This window comes from Heterocephalus glaber, unplaced genomic scaffold (genome assembly GCF_053883595.1).
Source record: "Heterocephalus glaber isolate CG9 unplaced genomic scaffold, H.glaber_assembly_v1.0 deba00001606, whole genome shotgun sequence".
Lineage (NCBI taxonomy): Eukaryota > Metazoa > Chordata > Mammalia > Rodentia > Bathyergidae > Heterocephalus > Heterocephalus glaber.
The window spans coordinates 35627627-35648358 of NW_028258377.1; the positions used below are offsets into that span (position 1 = coordinate 35627627).

The 20732-nt window shown below is 37.0% G+C and overlaps 1 protein-coding gene across 1 annotated transcript; it reads right to left on the reverse strand.

Annotated features, from left to right (window-relative positions):
• Positions 1–10820: 10820 nt before the first annotated feature.
• LOC101726312 (small ribosomal subunit protein eS24) lies at positions 10821–11330 on the reverse strand. Its single transcript, XM_004836542.4, has one exon. It carries the CDS (start codon positions 11309–11311, stop codon positions 10919–10921), a length of 393 nt encoding a protein of 130 aa, XP_004836599.1. The 5' UTR covers positions 11312–11330; the 3' UTR covers positions 10821–10918.
• Positions 11331–20732: the final 9402 nt, after the last annotated feature.

Consider the following 20732-nt stretch of genomic DNA (forward strand, 5'->3'; position numbering starts at 1 on the left):
TGTTTTAGAAAAGCTTATTTTTTCCTCATTTTTGCTATTCTGCCTTTTTAATGCAACATAAAAAAAGAGTAGTATTAATGGTTTTTGCCCATATCAAGATATTTCTGAAGTCAAATAATGCACAATTATAAATGTGTGCTGTAAATTTCTAAATGATTTTAAGTGTTCATAAATCTCCTTCAGGATGTCTATGAAAGATATCTTCATCTTACACTTACTCTAATTAAATTCACTTCTCTTCAAGCACCTGTAATCAGTATTTTTAAAAGTCATTTTGAATACATTTGATTCATCCACTTTAATTTATACCCACTAGTGCAACACTGCAATGTTGTTCTCTGCAATGTTACCACACAGGTCATGTATTTTACTGTGCTGTATTTCTACAGTATAGTCCATGTATGTGCACGTACAGACACATGTATGTATGGTATAGGTATGTTTATACTATGTATTTATAATATTTCTAATACACTTTAAACAGACTTATCAGAACTCAAATTTTAATACTGAAACCCATTCTCTGTTCTAGGCATTGACTGAAAAATGGCCTGTGTGAACTTCAGAATGCAACTGTACATGTAAAAGAGAAATTTAGTAGATATATTTTTTAAAAAGTAGTTCAGAGTACATTTTGTTCCTCATTTACACTTCCATTTTCTCATACCAGAGAAACTATTCAGTATTTACACGTGTGTCCTATTTATTTCACTTGAGTATGGCCTCAATGTGCAACTGTTTAGCTATAAATGTCTCTAGTTTCTCATTCTTTATGGCTGAGTAGTACTCCACTTGATTAAAAAAAACCCAAATCTTCTTTATCCAGTCACGAGTTGATGGGCATTTGGGCTGTTTCCAAGTTTCAGCTATTACAAACTTTGCCTCTATAAACGTGGGTACAGATATGGATGCTGTGATATGATTCTTTTAAATCTTTTGGGAAGATCCCCAGCAGGGGAATAGCTGGGTCAAATGGGACCTCTAATCCTAGTTCTTTGAGGAATCTCCACACTGATTTCCACAGTGGCTGCACCAGTCTACACTCCCACCAACAATGGATAAGAGTTTCTTTTTCCCCACAGCCCTGCCAGTATTTGTTATTGGTTGATTTTTTGACAGCAGCCATTCTTTCTGGAGTGAGGTGGAATCTCAGTGTTGTTTTCATTTACATCTCTCAAATGACCAGTGATGCTGGAGGTCCACAGGGGAAGGGGAAGTAGGGAGGAAGGGTAGGGGAAAGGAAATAAGGGAAAGAAATATTATGAGAAAAGAAGGAAAAATGGAAACAAAGTTTTTTGTAAATAGGGAGGGGTGGAGGGGTGGAAGTGAGGGAAGGGGAATGAGGAAAAAAGAAAAACCAAGATAGATTGTATAGAGGTACAAATTCACAATGATGAATATTATCATAATGGATTCCTAAAATGTACCAATAAGGGCCGGGGATTTAGCTCAGTGGTTCCGGCACCTGCCTCACAAGCGCAAGGTCTCGAGTTTGATCCCCAGTACCAAAAATATAAAAATTTTTAAAAAAACAAACAACTGGGTTTGGGGCCAGGGATTTAGCTCAGTGGTTTCACCGCCTGCTGCGCAAGCGCAAGGACCTGAGTTTGATCCCCAGTACCAAAAAAAAAAAAAAAAAAATGTACCAATAAACTTAATTTAAAAAGTAGTTCAAATTTGCTTACAGGATTTTAATACATGTCCCATCTTACTGTATACTCATGCATTCTTCTCCCAACAATTATTCTATGAAGGACCAGGGCAGGAATTATTTTCTGTATCTTACACATAAGAATGAGAGAAATTAAACAATTGTCTCAGGCATTCTTTACTGTGCTGTCCTCTTTTACACCTCCTCACCCCACCCAGCTCACCCAGGCTGATTTGTGTGCCCCTGGCATTTAAAATACAGGCCCATTGAAGAATATTTTGAATATGAACAGTAAGGCTATATAAGGAAGTTTCCAAGAACATAGGTAGTTTTCAGATACGTGAACTTTGAATTTTCAGGGGGATTTTCATTTGTGTTGACCAGAGGACTGAGCACATACACAGTGTGTTCATTGGCCAGGAGCACCCAGAACTGCTTACGACAGAGAGCAGTGTGGGGGGCAGCAGGAGTGGGACATGGGGTTGAAAGTTACTGGGACAAATTCAATCTGCACTGCAGTATTTCTACCCACATAATCTGTCTTAGTTCAGGAAACTCTCCAGCAGTCTATTTGGAGTTTTGCAAAATGAATTTTATTGGTATAATATATATATATATATATATAATCACATTCATCAGAGGGAATTTGTACCCGTACATAATATATTTTAATTCTTCTTTTTCCCCAGATTGTTTCCCCCTCAACCACTCTTCCCCTCTTTACTTACAAAAGCTTTGTTTTCAGGTTCTACGTTCTGTTCTCTTTTTTTCCTGTTCCCTACCTTTCCCCCTTCCCCTCTCACTTATCCAATCTCTTCCTATTTGAACATTTTCTTCCTGTTTCCCAATATCTATCATACATTTTGGCCCTTATTTACCCTCTGGTTCCTCACCCCAGAGAAACAATACGATATTTCAACACGTGTCCATTTTATTTCACCTAAGAGTGTGGTCTCAGAGTATGTTGTTGAATCTTATTTATTCATCTCAGGTAGGATTGAGGGAAAAGGAAGAGCTGAGGGATTTTACTCAGACAGACAAAACTGTAAGCAGTTTTCAGATGCCAGGTGTTTATCTTGTCCCTTTCAAATGCTATTCAGTATAATTTGCTTTTAATAACTACATTTCAAAATTCGTGTATTTCAAACATTTCTTGTGCATTTTAGGATTTTTTCTAATTCTGTCAGATATGCTGTTGGAATTTTGATTGGGATTGCATTAAATCTGTATAACAATTTTGGAAGTATGGCCATTTTCACTAAATTGGTTCTTCCTATACAAAAACAAGGGATATCTTTCCACTTTCTGATATCTTCTTCGAACTCCTTTTTCAGAGTCCTGTAGTTTCTAGCGTAGAGGTCTTTTACTTCCTTCCTTAGGTTGGTTCCTAGGTATTTCATTGTTTTGATGCTATTGTGAAAGGGGCTGTTTCTCTAGTTTCTCCCTCGGTGAGTTTGTTATTCGTGTACAGGAAGGCTATCGATTTCTGAGTGTTGACCTTGTATCCAGCTACACCACTGAATTTGGTTATCAAATCCAGGAGTCTTTTGATGGAGTTTCTGGGGACTTCTATGTAGAGTATCATGTCATCTGCAAATAATAATTTAACTTCTTCTTTTCCTATGCTTATTCCTTTTCTTTTTCTGGTCTAATTGCTCTGGCTAGTGTATCCAGAGCTATGTTGAACAGTAGTGGTGATAGTGGACATCCTTGTCTTGTTCCTGATTTTAGAGAGAAGGATTTCATTTTTTCCCCATTTAGTATGATGTTGGTGGTTGGTTTGTCATAGATGACTTTTATCAGACTGAGGTATAGACCATCTATACCAATTTTCTGTAGAGTTTCTATCAGGATTTGGTGTTGGATCTTGTCAAATGCTTTTTCTGCATCTATTGAGAGGATTTTATGGGTTTTTCCCCCCTTGGTTTTGTTAATATAGTGTACTACATTTAATGATGTTGAACCATCAACATCAATTGATATTGTATTGATTGATTGTTGAGCCACCCTGCTTCCCGGGGAAGAGTCAAACTTGGATAGGGTGTATAACCTTCTTGATGATGTGCTGCCTTGCTTGTCAGTATCTTATTGAGGATTTTTGCATCTACATTCCTCAGGGAGACTGGCCTGTAGTTCTCCTTTTTGGTTGGATCTGTTTTGGAATCAGGGTAATGCTTGCTTTCAGGAATGAATCTGGGAGTATTGCTTCCCTTTCAATTTCATGAAAGAGTTTGAGAAGTAGTAGCCTTAAGTTTTCTGTAAATTTCTTGTAGAATTCAACAGTGAATCCATCAGGTCCTGGGCTTTTCTTTTTTGGTAGATTTTTAATTACAACTTCAATTTCATTGGCTGATATTGGTTTATTTAGAAATTTTATATCTTCTTGATTCAGTTTGGTAATTCTTATCTATTTATTTTGCAACCATTCCACAAATTTAAAAAGTGCTCCATATAGGAAGGGAAATCTAAACTGTTTTTAGAGGGATGAGAGAAGAAGAAACTAAAAATAAGGCATCCTGATTGGTATTCCTTTCTGTCTGTCTCTGAATTTTATCCCCAAGTCCTGTGATTTTTCTGTTCTAAACATATCATGATTCCAGATTCATTCCATTTGTCCCAGGGCCATATCCTATGTGTTTCCACGGGTCCCTCTTTCTACCCTTGCTTCACTCAAATATATTGACATACCATTATTACCTGTCAGAAGAGATCCAAAAGTCTGATAGAACACTCTCTCCAATGATGTGGCTATGTGAAGTAAGTCACCCTCATATATTGTTAGTAGAAATGAAAATTTTAACAAATCCTATAGGGGAACTATTGGCAGTACCCATCAAAATTTCTTATAGTACATTTTAATCTCAAAATTCATAAGACTATTTCCTATTGTGATTTTGGCCAAAAAATATGGAAAAAATAGATGTAGCATCCTAGGAATGGAACAACTTTGCAATCACAAGATGGAAAGCTACCTGCATGTTCACCAATAAGAAACTGGTGAAATAACCATGATTCAGTTGTGCTTTGGGGTACTGTAAGAGAAATGGGGCATATTTCTTCAAACTACTATCTCTGGAATATATTGGATATAAAATATAAGTTAGGAAAAAATGTAAAGTACACTACCATTTAGTCAAAGAAAATAGGAAATACGGGTGTATAATGTCTGATATATTTTAAATACATCATCAAACAAAAATCATTGCCTAAGGGGAAGAGGGGAAACACAGTGAGGTATTTTTTAATGTTTGAATTTGGATACATGTAGTTAGCCTCCTATGAAGCAAAAGTAAATAGAAAGCAGTGTTAAAATCTAAAGCAAGGTGAAACAAGTGAATCTGTACGTCAAACTGGACATGTAACTAATGGAGTTAATAAAGTGACATAAAAACAAAAGTGATTCGAACGCAACGGGGTGTATCCTATGGAGAAAATGAGCTGCAATAACACAAAAAATGGTTTTAGGCCATCAGTTTTGGTGGCTATATAGGCATTTTTTATTCTGATAATATTAGGCATGTAATATCAAATACAGCAATGTGCAATTATGTTAATGCCATGAATTCTGGCATGGGAGAAAGAAAATACAAATGAAAGATAGGTGAAGTAAAAACCTTGTGATCTTACATTCCAATTAAAACAATGGACTCAAGATCTAGTACTTCTTTAAAATAAAGCTTGTCCATGTAAAACCTAGAAATAATAACTCACCAGTACCACAGCTATCTAAATTACAACATCCAAATATTATTTCTAATACAGGATTTAGTTTCTTAGAGCAATGACCAACTCCATATCAGGCAAAGTAAATGGACATGCCAACCCAGAAATATCTCAGCATACCTGAAAGCAAGGAGATTATTACAGATTACTAGTCGAAGAGTCTGCTGTTGCCCAAAGGTGGATATTGTAAAAAAAATTTTCTGTAATTCGTTTGCAGTATATGATGCTTATATTCATCTTGGGGAGCACGTATATGTATATAATACAGCTTGTTTCTTTTTTGAGTTCCTGTCCTTACCCCCCTCCTCCCCTCTACCTCTAAATCTCCTTTCCTCATTTTTCTTATTATTATTCTTAGGTCATGTTTATGACATACAGTATAATGTTTATAGTCACTGAGGTTATTAAGTTCCTGTACATGGTATATCTTCATTCTCCTTACTTCCCTTCCCCTTCTACTCTCACCCTTGATCCTTAGGGTCCTTTCCAATTTGCAATAAATCTATTTCCTTGTTCTCTTCTATCCATCCTTTACTATTCTCCGTTTGTACTGTGCCTTACTCAAATGAGAGGTACCATCTGATGTTTATTCTTGTGTGTCCGATTTACTTCACTAAACACGTTTTCCAGATGCATCAATTTTCCTACAAATGTCTCGGATTTGTCCTCCTTTATACCAAGTATCGTCCTATTATGTATAGATACCACATTTTATTCATCCATTTATCTATTGATAGGTATACCTGCTGCTTCCAGGATTTATCTGTTATGAACTATGCTACCCTAAACAGACATGCATGTATCAATGTAATATGATGCCTTTAGCACTTTGGGGAAAATACCTGGACGTGAATAGCTCAGTTATACAGAATTTCTAATTTTAGTTCTTTGTGAATTCTCCATACTTATTTCCATAATGGTCCCATGAACAATATAGAGGGTTCCTTTTGATGAAAGCCAAGGCAGCATTTGTAATTCTTTGACTTCTTGATGACTGCCATTCTTTCTGGTGTAAGATGGAATCTTAGTGTTGCTTTAATTTGCATTTCTCTAATGGCCAGAGATACTGAATAATTTTTCATTCATTTTTTTGGACACTTGTACTTATTTTTTTTGAGAAGTGTTTGTTCTTTTCTCTTGCCTGTTTCTTAAATTGGTCATTTCTTTTAGGTGGGCTAAGGTTTTTTTTTTTAGCTCCTTATATATTCTAGATAATAGTCCTCCAAGGAATAGCTGACAAATTTTTTTACCATTCTGCACGTTGTCTCTTCTACTGATTGATTCCTTTACTGTGCATAAGTTTTTTAATTTAATGTAATCCCATCAAATTGCTGTTATTTCTTATGCGATGGGCACTGTTTTTTAAAAACTTCTTTCCTACACCTGTGTTTTCAAGTGTTTTACCTATTTTGTCCTCCAGTAGGTTCAGTGTTTGTTTTAATGTTCAAAACTTTGATACAGTTTTACTTTAATTTAGTAGTTAGAGATAATGGGTCCTGATTCAATCTTCTCCCGCCAGATGCCGAGTTTCCCAGCACGAGTTTCTGAAGAGGCTGTCTTTGTCCACCATATGCTTTTGGCCCTTTTATCAAAGATCAGATAGCTGAATGTGTATGGCAATTGTTCCATTATCTTCCATTCAGATGCACTGATTCACATGCCTGTTTTTGTGAGGTAGCATGCCATTCAAGCCTCCTGCTTTCCTCCTCTTGTCCAAGATTGCTTTTGTTATTCTGTGTCTCTTCTGGTTTCATACGAATTTTAGTATTATTTTCTCTCTATTTGCAAAGTATGCTATTGGTATTCCCATTGGGATTGCCTTGAATACCAGTTTGGGAAGTATGGCCATTTTGAAAAAACTACTGTGCCTATCGAGGAGCAGGGCTGTGTTTCAATTTCCTTATGTCCTCTTCAATCTCCTTTTTCAGAGCATTTCAGAGTTTTCTTTGTAGAGGTGTTTCCATTCCTTGGCTAGTTTAATCCCTAGGCATTCAAATTTTCTTGAGGATACCATGAATGGTATTGTTTTTATAATTTCTTTCTCATTGAGTTTATTATTGGTGTACACAAATACTAATGATTGTTGTGTGTTGAGTTTGTATCCTGCTACATTGCTGAAATTGGTTATTAATTTTAAGAGTTTTTCTTGTGGTTTTTGGGGTCTTCTATGTAGAGTATGATGCCATCTGCAAATAAAAATTTGAGTTCTTCTTTTCCTATATCTATCCCTTTTATTTCTTTCTCTTGCCTAATTGCTGTGGCTATGTGGAATACCAGTACTATGTTGAATAGAAATGCTGACAGTGGGTGACTTTGTCTTATTCCTTATTTTAATAGAATGCTTTCAGTTTTTTCCCATTTAATATGTTAACCATTGATTTTTCATAAATAGCTTTTATCAAATTCAGCCATTGTACGTCTATACATATTTTCTTTAGGGTTCTTATCAGGAAGGAATGTTAAATTTTGTCAAACCAGTTTTGTGCACCTATTGGTATGTTCACATGGTTTTGTCTTTAGTTCTGTTTATATGAGGTATTACATTTATTTATTTGTATATGTTGGCCCATCCTTGCAACTATAGGATGAAACCTATTTAGTCAGGATATATGATCATTTTAGGATGTGTTGCATTCCATTTGCTGATATCTTGCTGAAGTTTTTGCATCTATTTCCATTAAAGAAACTGACTTGTAGTTTTCTTTTTTAGTTGGGTTTTCATTTGGTTTTGGGATCAGGGTGATGCTGGCTTCCATAAATGAGTTTGAAATTTTCACTCCATCTCTTTCAATTTCTTGAAGAACTTGAAGGGATCGGGGTACTGGTGATATAACATCCTTAAAGATTGTATAGAATTCAGCAGTGAATGCATCAGGACCTGGGCTTTTTATGGTTGGTAGGTTTTATTTTTGTATTACTGTCTCAATTTTATTCCTTGTTACTGGGATTTTCAGCATTTTTCTGTCTTCTTGGATTAGCTTTGGTAATTTATAGGAATCTAGGAATCTGTCTATTTCTTTGAGATTTTACAATTTGGTGAAATGCAATTTTTATAGTAGTTATTATCTTGTAGATTTTAATGGTGCCTGTTTTGATTTCACCTTTTTCAGTTCTAATTATATTGATGTGAGTCTTTTCTCTCTCATAGGAAGTTTTGCTGAAAGTTTGTCTGTTTATTCTTTCAAAGAACTAGTTCTTTGATTTGTTAATTCTTTGTAATTTTTAGTATCAACTTTATTGATTTCCAGTCTGTTTATGATTTGCCTCCTTAATTTTGGCTTGGGCCTGTATTGTTGTTAATCGCTTCAGTACGTTAAGGTTCTTCATTAGGTAATTTATCTGAGCCTGCTCTGTTTTCCTAATGTTAACACTGATTGCAGTGAACTTCTCTCTTAGGACTCCTTTCATTGTGCCCAAACATTCTGCCTTGTTGTATAGGCATTGACATTAACTTCCAGAAATTGTTTAATTTCTTTTTTGATTTCTTCTGTGACCCGTTTGTTGTTCAGGAGTGTGTTATTAATTTTCTAGATGCTTCTAAATTGTCTGTGATTTCTTCTGTGGTTGATTTCAATTTTCACTGTAGAATGTACACATTGGTTTATTTTTATTCTGTTATATTTAACCAGTCTTTGTGGACTCCTATGTGATCTTTTGGAGAGAGTAGTTTGTGCTGCAGAAAATAATGTATAATACTGTTGTAATAAGGCAGACTATTCTGCAGATATCTATTAAGTCCATATTTTCAAGAATGTGGTTTAACTCTGATATTCTTTTGTATAGTTGATCTCTTTGTGAAAATGAAATATTAAGACACGCCTTCTATGATCATGTTAGTATTAATTTGATGTTTTATATTCAGCACTGATTGTTTTATGAAGATAGGTGCTCCAGTATTTGGTTCATAAATGTTTGTGTTATCTCTTCTTAAGGTTGTTCCCTAAACTAGTATGTAGTGATCTTCTTTGTCTTTTCTAATCAGTTTGTTTAAAGTTTATGTTGTCTGACATTAAAATTACTACCCCTGCTTATTTTGGGGGTCCTGGTACATGCAGTATTGTTTTCCATTCTTTAATTTTTAGTCTATGAATTTCTTTTTGTGTTTCTTGAGTACACCATACTGTTGGATTCTATTTTTTCATCCAGTCTGCCAATCTGTGTCTTTGAATTGGAGAGTTGAGACCATTAATATTGGGAGACATTGGTGAGAGGTGTTGACTGATGACTGTCATGGGGCTCTTTCTCTGTTGGTAACTCCTTTGTTTTTCTTTTCCTGTCATTTTTTTATTCTTGTTATTTATCCATTTACTTTCCTTGGTGTTTTCATTCCATCTGTGTTTTTAACTTCATTGGTTTCATATTTTCTGTCTAGGATAATCTTGAGTATTTTCTGAAGTACCGGTTTCGTATTTATATATCTCCTGAGCCATTCTTTTGCACTAAATGTCCTTATTTCTCCATGGGATGAAAGTTCTTCTGTTAAATTAAATTGGGTTGGAAGTTGTTTGCTCTTAGATGTTAAAATTTTCTCTCCAAGATCTTGTGGCCTTTAAGGTTATGTTGAGAACTCTGCTGTAATTCTAATGGGTTTATGTGATTTTTTGGTTTTCTCTGCCGCTTTTAAAATTCTATTTTTTGAATATTTGGCAATTTAATAATGATAGGTCTTGGTCAACTTTGTTTTTTATCATAGTTGGTGTTCTGGAAGCCTCACCTATTTGTTGATCTCTCTTCTCATATTTGGCAAATTTTCAATTACAAATTTTGTGAACATGAAAAATTCTGTCTGTGTTATCTTCTAGCTTTTATTTAAATCACATCAGCCTTAGGGTGGTATCCTTAGTGTGACCTAGTAGTTATTGTACAACCTTTTCTTGTTCTCTCATTTTTTCTTGTGGCTTCTCTGAGTATTGCTTCATAATTTACCATTTTTTCCTCAATTCCAGATGCTCCATCTTCATATTGGTCATAGCACTTGAAATTTATAAGTATCGATCATTAATTATAGTGGGTTAATACAAAAACTTATTTTGAATCTGAATTTATAATAATACTTTAAAGACCTCACTTATTTTGACAAATTGTAGATTAAAACACAGAATCAACTATGTGTATTCCTTCCATTTACAAACTCTACCGTAAAGACCAAAGAGTTAAAGGTGGAAATATTTTCTTAAAAGAAGTGTGTCAGCTAATGAATGACTACAAAATGGTTGAAGTTGGTCACCTTTTTTAACTTGTTCCTGCTTTCTTGAACCACTGGTGGTGCATGTATACCTGCTCCATTTGGCAGCTTATAACATCGGTAGTACAAACAGATCTAATCATATTTATTGGTCTTTTTATGAATAAAATTAATAAGTTTATAAATAGACCAAATTTAGTTACTTCAATTAGAATTATTCTCATATATATATATATATATATATATATATATTTATTTGAAGTTTTTACAGTTTATTAATCCTCTCGTGAAAAACCCGCAGTCACTGCAGACAGGCACTGCAAAACCTTTACTCCTTTGGCTGTTCTCTGATCTCCAGCTCACTTTTTGCCAGCACCAACATTGGCCTTTGCGGTACCCCTGACTTTCTTCATTCTGTTCTTGCATTCCTTCCACTGCTTTCTTGATGTCTTTTCCTTCTCATACAGGCCGTGTCTTGCAAGTCTATGTTTAGGTTCATTTTTCTTTGCATAATCCAAAGAATCATAAATCATGCCAAAGTCAGTTGTCTTGCCACCCCCGAAATGGGTTCTGAATCCAAATACAAAAATGACATCCGATGTAGTCTTGAACATTTTGGTGAGTTTTTCCTGAATTTCTGTCTTGGGTACTGTTGCTTTCCCGGGATGAAGGACATCAATGACCATGTGTTTCCTTTGAAGTAGTCGGTTGGTCATGAACTTCCGGGTCCAGATAGTTACCGTGTCATTCATGATGGCAACAGATCCTCAGGCACCCAGGGAGGAAAAGAGCTCTCATATATTAAAATTAATACTATGCACATCAATTAAAATTGCTGTGATCAACAAATCTATTCCTTCCATTAAACTTTTAAAAATTTACTTCTGAATTTCTTTAAAACATTTTAAACATAAAGTCAGATGATTTGTGCAAAGTGCACAAAACATCATCACGTATCTGGCATTTTTTTACAGCCACAGCGGCACCCCTCTTTTCAGAGAGTCATGCATGAACCACCGGTGGTTCAAAGCAGAGCGGCAGGCGCGGTGGCACACACCTGCAATCCCAGCACTTGAGGCCGAAGGACTGCTATGAGTTCAATATTTAAAGACTAAACAACATGATAGCTTGGATTTACTTCAGAGTAAGCCAGGCTGGGGCCAGGTGTAGGTGAGTATATAGATTTTTAAAAGTTTGACTTAAATTAATAATTGTTTAATCTGAGAGAGAGAGAGAGAGAGAGAGAGAGAGAGAGAGAGAGAGAGCGAGCGAGCCAGTCCTACTGGATTGGCCCTCTCATCTGCATCCGGGGCCTCTCTGGTTCGTCCCCACAGCCACCCTGTCCACCTTTACTTACGCATCCTGTAAGCTCCTGCCAGCCCAGGGCTTTTCTGTGCTGTTCCTTCTGTATGGAGCACTGTTTTTCCTTTGTGGCTTCCTAATTCCCATTCCTTCCGGCAGACTTGGCTTCTGTTTCCACTCCCTTGAGGCCGCCTCTGACTTGCATGATTAGGTCACATGTCCCTGCTTCCGGTTCCCATAGGATCATCTACCCGTTTTCTAACATTCATCCTACATTCAGTTTCACACTAAGTTAGGGGTCTTTGTCTTTGTCATCATCCCCTCTAGATGCTGAGGTCTAGGGTGGGAGCCACCCTCATTTCCTGTGTCCTCCTGCCTTGCTTCCCCAATCAAAATGCAGGGCTCTACAAATATTTGCTAAATGTTTTACCTTGCTTACAGGGGAAAAAAAGTCAGAAGCAAGAGCTGTTCACACTGGAGATTTTTTTTTAAACTCAAATTTTAATAAATACAGATGTGAATTGGTGGTTTTCCTAGGTGGAAAAAGTGGGAGCAAGTTTTTCTTGTTTCATGCTGGATGGTACAAAAATGAAAATAAATTAATAAGAAGCTACCTATGGCTATTCGCTACAAGTCTCTTTCAAGTCCTAAGGATAGATATGATTGTAATTGGAAAAGAACAAGTCAGAGCAAGTCTTCTATGGCAGCTTGTGCTTGAAGTTTTAAAACAAAAAGAGCATTTTTACTACCCTAGCATTGTGGACTTCTCAGAGGCCGCAGTTTCCTGTAGGGTGATGTGACCCCAAAATAGAAAGCACTGGCTGCATTACGAACCAAGGTAGGTGATTCTGGTAGGTAAAAGAAGCCAATTGGTCAGCAGGCTGTGAGCTGTGGACCCTAGCAGTAAATTCCGCTCTTTTGGGGAGGCCTCTGGAATGTGGTTTCATTAACTGTGGCGTATGAATACGTTCTTCTCAAAACTTCAGAATTCAAAACACAGATTGTTGCTAATTACAGAAATAATGGATACATGCAGCTTCCTATCTTAATTATTTTATGTTTTCTCATTTTGCAAAACACAGTTCATTCATATGCTGAGATGCAATTCCCCATTCATAGAGGAAACCAAATTGTCAGCTACAGCTAGTTGCGTTCAGTAAATACTGTCAGGTTAGAACTTGGAAAGGAAGCACACTATACCATTACAAAGCAGATGTGTTTAGATGGGCTGGAGGAGCATTTTATTCCTTCACTTTAATGTAGAGCCATGGACTTGAAAGACCATCTCCACATCTCTATGATGGGAGAAGACGTGGTAAAATCTTGGCAGTTCATCAGGAAATACATAAATCTAAAACAAAAAGAGCATTTTTTTTTACAATAGGACAGCAAAATTTCAAAACTGGCCACAATTGCGTAAGGAGTGATGGGGCCTCTAAATACAAAGCACTGGGTGCATTCCAAAGTGCTTGTGTCTGGCAGGTAAAGGAAGCCAATAGATCAGCAGCGGATAGATGGGATAGGTGTAGAAGTTGTCATTCAGCAAAAAAAAAAAAAAACTAACTTCATGATATTGTGGAAGAAAAATTTAACCATTTTGAATCTCATTTTAATATTTATTGAATTTTGTATTTTAAAAAATGTTAGTAAAGTTCTGTCTCTTATGTACTGTTCAGAATTTTGATCAATCACAGTTTTAAATCTCCTGAAAATATTTTTAGTTGCTATTTTTCTTTCTTCCAATCGTATTGTCCCCTCCCCAACATGTTAAGAAGTTCTGGTTTAATTCCCATTTCAAAAATTCTCACTGATCTGTAGTTTCTTCAGGATCTTCAAAACAACTGACAAATGTGAGATTTAATTAGCAATAACAGAGCTGCTTCATGCAAACTGTAAATTCACAGGGATTAATTAAGATGATTAGCCTGCCCATGATAACTTGAACATCTCGGGATGTTACTAATTATACAAGACATTTTCGGTCTGGTTCATGTAAGGAGATTCTAGGAAAGATTTTCAAGGTTGTGTATTGTTTGCTGTTTACAAGCTGGGCACCTAGTAGTAGGATGTGACGATCGTGTCTAAGGACTGGTTAAGACTCAGGAGGCGAGAAGTCACTTTGACAAAAATCCCCATCCAAGGTCATAATCCACCTGTTTTATAATAAACCATTTCCAAGATTAGAATACTTCTAAAATAATACACTTCTGAAAAGGTGAAATGTATCAACTAGTTTCTAGACATCAGGCACTCTACAGTAAATACATAATCCTGTTTAATTTTTATGCCAGCAGAGTGATGTAATATTTATCTCCGTTGTACTGAAGCCTAGGCTCAGGCTTGGAGAAGCAATGACTCGTTCCCAGGTTCCTAAGACAAGTGATGAGGGCAGCCTCGGGTACTTGTCTCCATCTCACTCTTCAGGGTAGCTCATGCTGTGCCTGTACCATCATTGCATAACTCCCAGCTTTTATGACTAACATCCAGGGCACTGTGATGTTGGTGAGAAAGGCACTGCAGAGACAAGCCCTTAAACTTAAGTCCTAAGGGTGATTATGGAACTACTGTGGATTGCTGATTCAACCAGGCCTCTCTCCTAACTGCAGTGGTTTCCCTCTCCTAGGTGGAGTGTAATTGGGTGATTTTTTTCAGTCTTCAAATTCAGATCTAAAGATTAGGGAATAAATAACAGAAACTAATTCATACTAAACCATGAATGACCATAGTTTTACTTGAATAGCATTTGCATTTTCAAAGAGGAAGTATTCAGGGGGGCAAGTGACTCACTAATTGAGGCAATGAAAGCTGTATAATCAAGAGCAGAGAAGATTCCACGCAGCCAGGAATTGACCCATGACGAATTTCGCCTGTGCTGGAAGTCTTTGCTGGCTTCCTCTTTTCCAGCTTTTCTCTTTCATTGTTCATCCTGTTTATTGTTCAGCTGAAGATTCTACTAGACATATGCTGAAATCTAACAGATATGTAAAAGCATTCTAAAATCTAAAAATCCAAAATGCCAAAGCTAAAAATAAAGCCCATACTGACAGAGATGGTAAACGTATATGTCTTCACCCGCTACCGTGTAATACTGTATTACTTACCTCCCACGTTTAAGCTCAAACTCCAATTGACAGGATACATGGTCAGTTTTAAAATTACAATAGTTATCATGATTCATCCCACTGCATTATGTTTCATTAATATCTGGGCAAATTGGAGGACGTAGGACAGCTGATAAGAAGTCAGTAATCCTGTCCTCTTTACTAAGGAGGGGATTGGTTTTTGTGGTACGTATCTCACTCACTGGTCTTTTAAATTTTGCAAGGTTAAGTTTAACTATTCTGTGTCTTGACTTTACCTCTATTTTATTTTTTTTTCAGGTTCTATATTTTTTTCCTTAAATTCTTTTATTGGTACATTTTAGGTATATAATACATTTATCATTGGGATCTTGTACCTTTACATGATCAATCATGGTTCTTATTTTTTCCCCATTTCCTGTCCTCCCTTCACCCCCTCCACCCTTCCCCATTTACAAAGACTTCATTTCCATTTTTTCCTTTTCTCATAATTTTTCCTTTCCCTTCTTCCCTTTCCCCTGCCCTTCCCAATTCCCCTACACCTTTTGATCTTTTCTTCCTATTTCACATTATCATTTTAATTCATTTTAATCCTTATTTACACTTTCAGTTTCTCATACCAGAGAAACTATTTGGTATTTAAACATGCTTATCCTATTTATTTTGCTTAAGAGTATGGCCTTGGGCCGAGGATTTAGCTCAGTGGTTTCGCTGCCTGCTGCACAAGCGCAAGGACCCGAGTTTGATCCCCAGTACCAAAAAAAAAAAGAGTATCGCCTCAGTGTGCATCCATTTAGCTATAAATGTCTCCAGTTTCTCGTTCTTTATGGCTGAGTAGTACTCCATTTTATAAAAAAACCACATCTTTCTCATCCATTCTCCAGTTGATGGGCACTTGGGCAGTTTCCAAGTTTTAACTATTACAAACTGTGCCGCTATAAACATGGGTGTGCATATATCGCTCTGGTATGATTCTTTTAATTCTTTGGGGAATATACCCCGCAGAGGAACAGTTGGGTCAAATGGGACCTGTAGTCCTGTTCTTTGAGGTAACTCCATACTGATTTCCACAGTGGTTGCCCCAGACTACACTCCCACCAGCAGTGGAGCAGGGTTCCTTTTTCCCCACAAACCCAGCAACATTTGTTATAGGTTGATTTCTTGATAGCAGTCATTCTTTGTGGGGTGAGGTGGAATCTCAGTGTTGTTTTCATCTCAAATGACTTTGATATTGAACATTTTTTCATATGTTTATTTGCTGCTTTTACTTCTTTGTGTGAGAAATGTCTGTTCATTTCAGATGCCCATTTTTGAATTGTTTTTTTAAATTTGGGAGGCCTGATATTTTTAAGTTCTTTATAATTTATAATTTCTAGATAGTAGACCTTTGTATGAGGGACAGCTGGTGAAAATTTTTTCCACATTGTGGGTTGTCTCTTCACAATGTTGGTCATTTCTCTTGCTGTGCAGAAGCTTTTTAGTATCAAGAGATCCCACGTGTTGATTGTGCTAGTTCACGGGCAACTGAGGTTTTGTTCATAAAGTCTTTTCCTACCCCAATGTCTTCAAGAGTTCTACCTAACCTCTGTTCCAGCCGGTTCACCATTTGTTTTAATATTTAGATCTTTAATCCATTTTGATTTTAGTTTAGTGCATAGTGAGAGATATTAGGTCTAGTTGTAGTCTTTGGCAAATTGAAACCCAGTTTTTCCAGCAGCATTTATTAAAGAGGCTGTCTTCCCTCCAGTGAGGGTGTTTGGCTCCTTTGTCAAAGATGAGGTGGCTAAGTGTGTCTGGAGTTGTTTCTACATCTTCTAATCTGTTCCAGTGGTTCTCAGGTGTGTTTCTTTGCCAATATTTATTTATTATTTCATTTTTTTGGATGCTATAGTAAAAGGAATTGTTTCCCTAATTTCTCTCTCAGTGAGTCTGCTATTTGTGGATAAAAAGGCTATTGTTTTTTTCAGTGTTGACCTTGTATCCAGATACTCTACTGAATCTGTCAATTAATTCTACAAGTCTTTTGGAGGAGTTTTTTTGAGTCTTTTATGTAGAGTATCATATCGTCAGCAAATCCTGACAGTTCAACTTCTTCCTTTCCTATCTTTATTCCTTTTATTTCTTTCTCTTGTCTAATTGCTGTGGCTAATGTTTCCAGAACTATATTGAACAGGAGTGGTGGTAGTAGGCATCCTTGTCTTGTTCCTGATTTTAGCGTGAAAGTTTTCAGTTTTTGTCCATTGAGTATGATGTTGGCTGTTGGTTTTTCATAGATAGCCTTAATCAGGTTGAGATAAAGACCTTCTATTCCAATTTCCTGTAGGGTTTTTATCATGAATGGGTGCTGGATTTATTCAAATGCTTTTCCTGCATCTATTGAGATGATCATATGGTTTTTGTCCTTGGCTCTGTTAATATAGTGTATTACATGTGTTGATTTATGTATGTTGAACCATCCTTGCATCCCTGGGATAAATCCGACTTGGTCAGAGTGTATGAGCTCCTCGATGACCCTCTGTATTCTGTTTGCCAGTATCTTGTTAAGGATTTTTGGATCTATGCTCATTAGGGAGACTGGCCTGCACTTCTCTTTTTTGGTTGGGTCTTTCCCTGCTTTTGGAATGAAAGTAACACTTGCTTCCAGGAATGAATTTGGAAGTATTGCTTCCTGTTTAATTCCATTGAAGAGTTTAAAGAGTAATGGTGATAGCTCTTCTCTAAATGTTTTGTAGAATTCAGCAATGAAGCCATCAGGACCTGGGCTTTTCTTTGTTGCAAAATTTTTAATTACGCTTTCAATTTCACTGATTTGTACTTGGGGTATTTAGAATTTTTATATCTTTGTTCAACTTTGGTAATTTATATGTATCTAGGAATCTGTCCATTTCTTTTGTGTTTTCCTTTTTATTAGAGTACAGGTTCTCCAAGCAAGTATTGATCTACTAGGATTTCTGCTGGATCTGTTGTGGCTTCACCTTTTTCATTCTTCATTGCATGGATTTGAGCATTTTCTTTCCCTTTTTTGATAAGGTTGGCTAAGGGTTTATCCATTTTATTTATTCTTTCAAAAAACCAACTCTTCTATTCATTGAGTTTTTATACCATTTTCTTAGTCTCCATTGCATTGATTTCTGCTCTCAACTTTATAATTTTCTCTCTTGTACAAGCTTTGGGTTTGTCATGCTCTTCTTTTTCTAGGAGCTTGAGGTTCAGCATTAGGTTGATTATTTGAGCTCTCTTTGTTTTCCTAATATGGGGATTCGCTGCTGTGAATTTCCCTCATAGAAATGCTTTCAATGTGTCCCATAGATTCCTGTATGTTGTACTGGCATTATCATTTACTTTAGAAACTGTCTAATTTCTTCTTTAATTTCCTCTGTGACCCATTGGTTGTTCAGGAGGGTGTTATTCAATTTCCGTGTGTTTGTGGGGGTTTTGCAGGTTCTTATGCTACTGACCTCCAATTTTATTGCACTATGGTCTGACAATATACAGGGGGTAACTTCAATTCCTCTGCATTTACTTCAACATGTCCTGTGAGATAGCATGTGCTCTATTTTGGAGAATGACCCATTTGCAGCCAAAAAGAATGTATGTTCTGATTTTGTGGGGTGGAACACTCTGTAGACATTTATTAAGTCCATTTGTTCAAAAGCTTGGTTCAGTTGTATTTCATTGTTGATTTTTTGTCTAGATGATCTGTCTATTTGTGACAGTGGGGTACTGAGATCCCCCACTACAATCATTTTAGTGTTTATTTGGTTTTTCATGTCCTTTAACATTTGTTTTGTATAGTTGGGGGGATTCGTATTCGGCGCATATATATTTAGGATTGTCATCTCTTCCTCTTGGATTGTTCCCTTCACAAGGATGTAGTGACTATCTTTGTCTCTCTTGACACAGCTTGGAAAATGACAATTTGTGGTAGTTGATCTGTCACCTTTAACTGCAGGAACTAGATTAAAGTCTAGAGTCAGGCCAAAATATATTTGCAGTAAATAAACTGTTCCATATGGCAAATTTACCCTCAGGGATCAGGATTTAGAAGGGGTTGGGGAGGGAGGGATGGAGAGATAGGAGAGGCAGAGGTTAGAGGTGAGGCTAGAGGACGCGGGAAGATCTCGCAAATTGTGGGGCTCCATTGAAGACGGGAGAAAACACTGAGCAAAAGAACAGAGACAAGGACAGAACAAACTGACAACAATAGGGAAGCTAGAAACTTATTCACCTTCCTATAATAGTGACAGTTGAGAGGACAGAGAGAAAGAAACAATTCAAAATGGGACAGGAACAGGAACAAAGAGGGAGAGGAATGCAGAGCCGATGGGAGAGAGAGAAAAAAGGAAAAAAATTTTATATATATAAAAAGGAAAAGGTCTCCCTCAGGATATGTCTCCGCAGTTCTGGTAGACAACGTGGGTATCAGTGTGAAGGTCTAAGTTGATCAGTCTCAGCCAGCCAGCTGTAGTCCACTGAGATTCAGGGTGATTTCTGGCTGCAAGGCCCAAGTTGAGGTCCCTGACCTCCTGCAGCATTAAACTCTGCAGGGTTCTACTGCAGGTTCTACCTGTCCTCCCTCCTAAGTTACTCTGGGTTTCTATGAGACGTGCTGATCCCACCAACTTCCCATCCATGATGGTCCAGTGTGCCTTTATTGAAGAGATTTCCTTCATTTTCCTAGTGGGCTTCAGTTTTCATTAAGGAGCCTCAGAGAGGCCCTCTCTGTTGTTCACTTCTGCTCTATGTTCTGGGACTCATAACCATGGCCTTTATGGCCCTCCCCACCCCTCTGCTGTGCAGAATCAGATACCGCATGGGTTCTGGGTCCCGTGGGGCTGCTGCTGGCATCCAAGTGACCTGTACCTTTATTTTAACAGAGTCATTTATATAATAAGTCAAAAAAGAAATCATACATAGTATTTAAGGGCTTAAATTTGGACATGGTACAAACCCAGACTGGAAAGTGCTCTGCCCTACACTAGTTCTATGTGTCCTTGAGAAGTTGTTGAATTTCCTGTGGGTTAAGTTTCCTCTTTTGCCAAGCATTAGAGATGAGGATAGATAATTAGTGATAGTGCCATCTTATAGACTTTTTGGGAGTATCAAGTAGGCTATTACATTTCAAGTGGTTTCTATTTAACAATGATTACTTGGCGTTTTAAAGCTACTTTGGGCCCTTTCTGGAGAAAACAAATCTTGCCCTCCCCCTTCAAAAATAATTTCTTTAAAGTCCTGAGCTTGATGGGCTATGTAACCAAAATGCTTCTACTGAAAGATCAGAACTGAGTGACATTTATCTGATACCACATATATCATGGCAATTCCTCAATTAAAGATGTCTTTACCTTCTTCCCAGATGAATATTCCCCCTACATTTTTACACCTCTAATAATGAGTTGAATCTAAAAATACGTATCCTTTTGTGCAGTGGGTAAAAGTAGTAATTAAACTTATGAGTGCTGGAAATTTACCACTCTGTGCTCCGTGTCTTTGCCGATAAATTGATGAATACACAGCAATGAAGCAAGACCTCCAGTCAACCCAAGAGTGGACAGAGAGTGTGCAGCAGGCCTGGTCTGATGGGGGGTTGCTCGGGAAACATCCGTGTGACAAACAGAGGGGCATCATCATGCGAGGCAGTGAATCTGGACTTCCTGTCAGGGTTGGAACCTCGAGCAGCTGCTTGAACTTTCTACACCTCAGTGCTCATCTTTCAAACAGGACTCCTAAGAATTTCTGCTCCATAAAATCATGATGATGATTAAGTAAATGAAAACACTTATAACTAAGG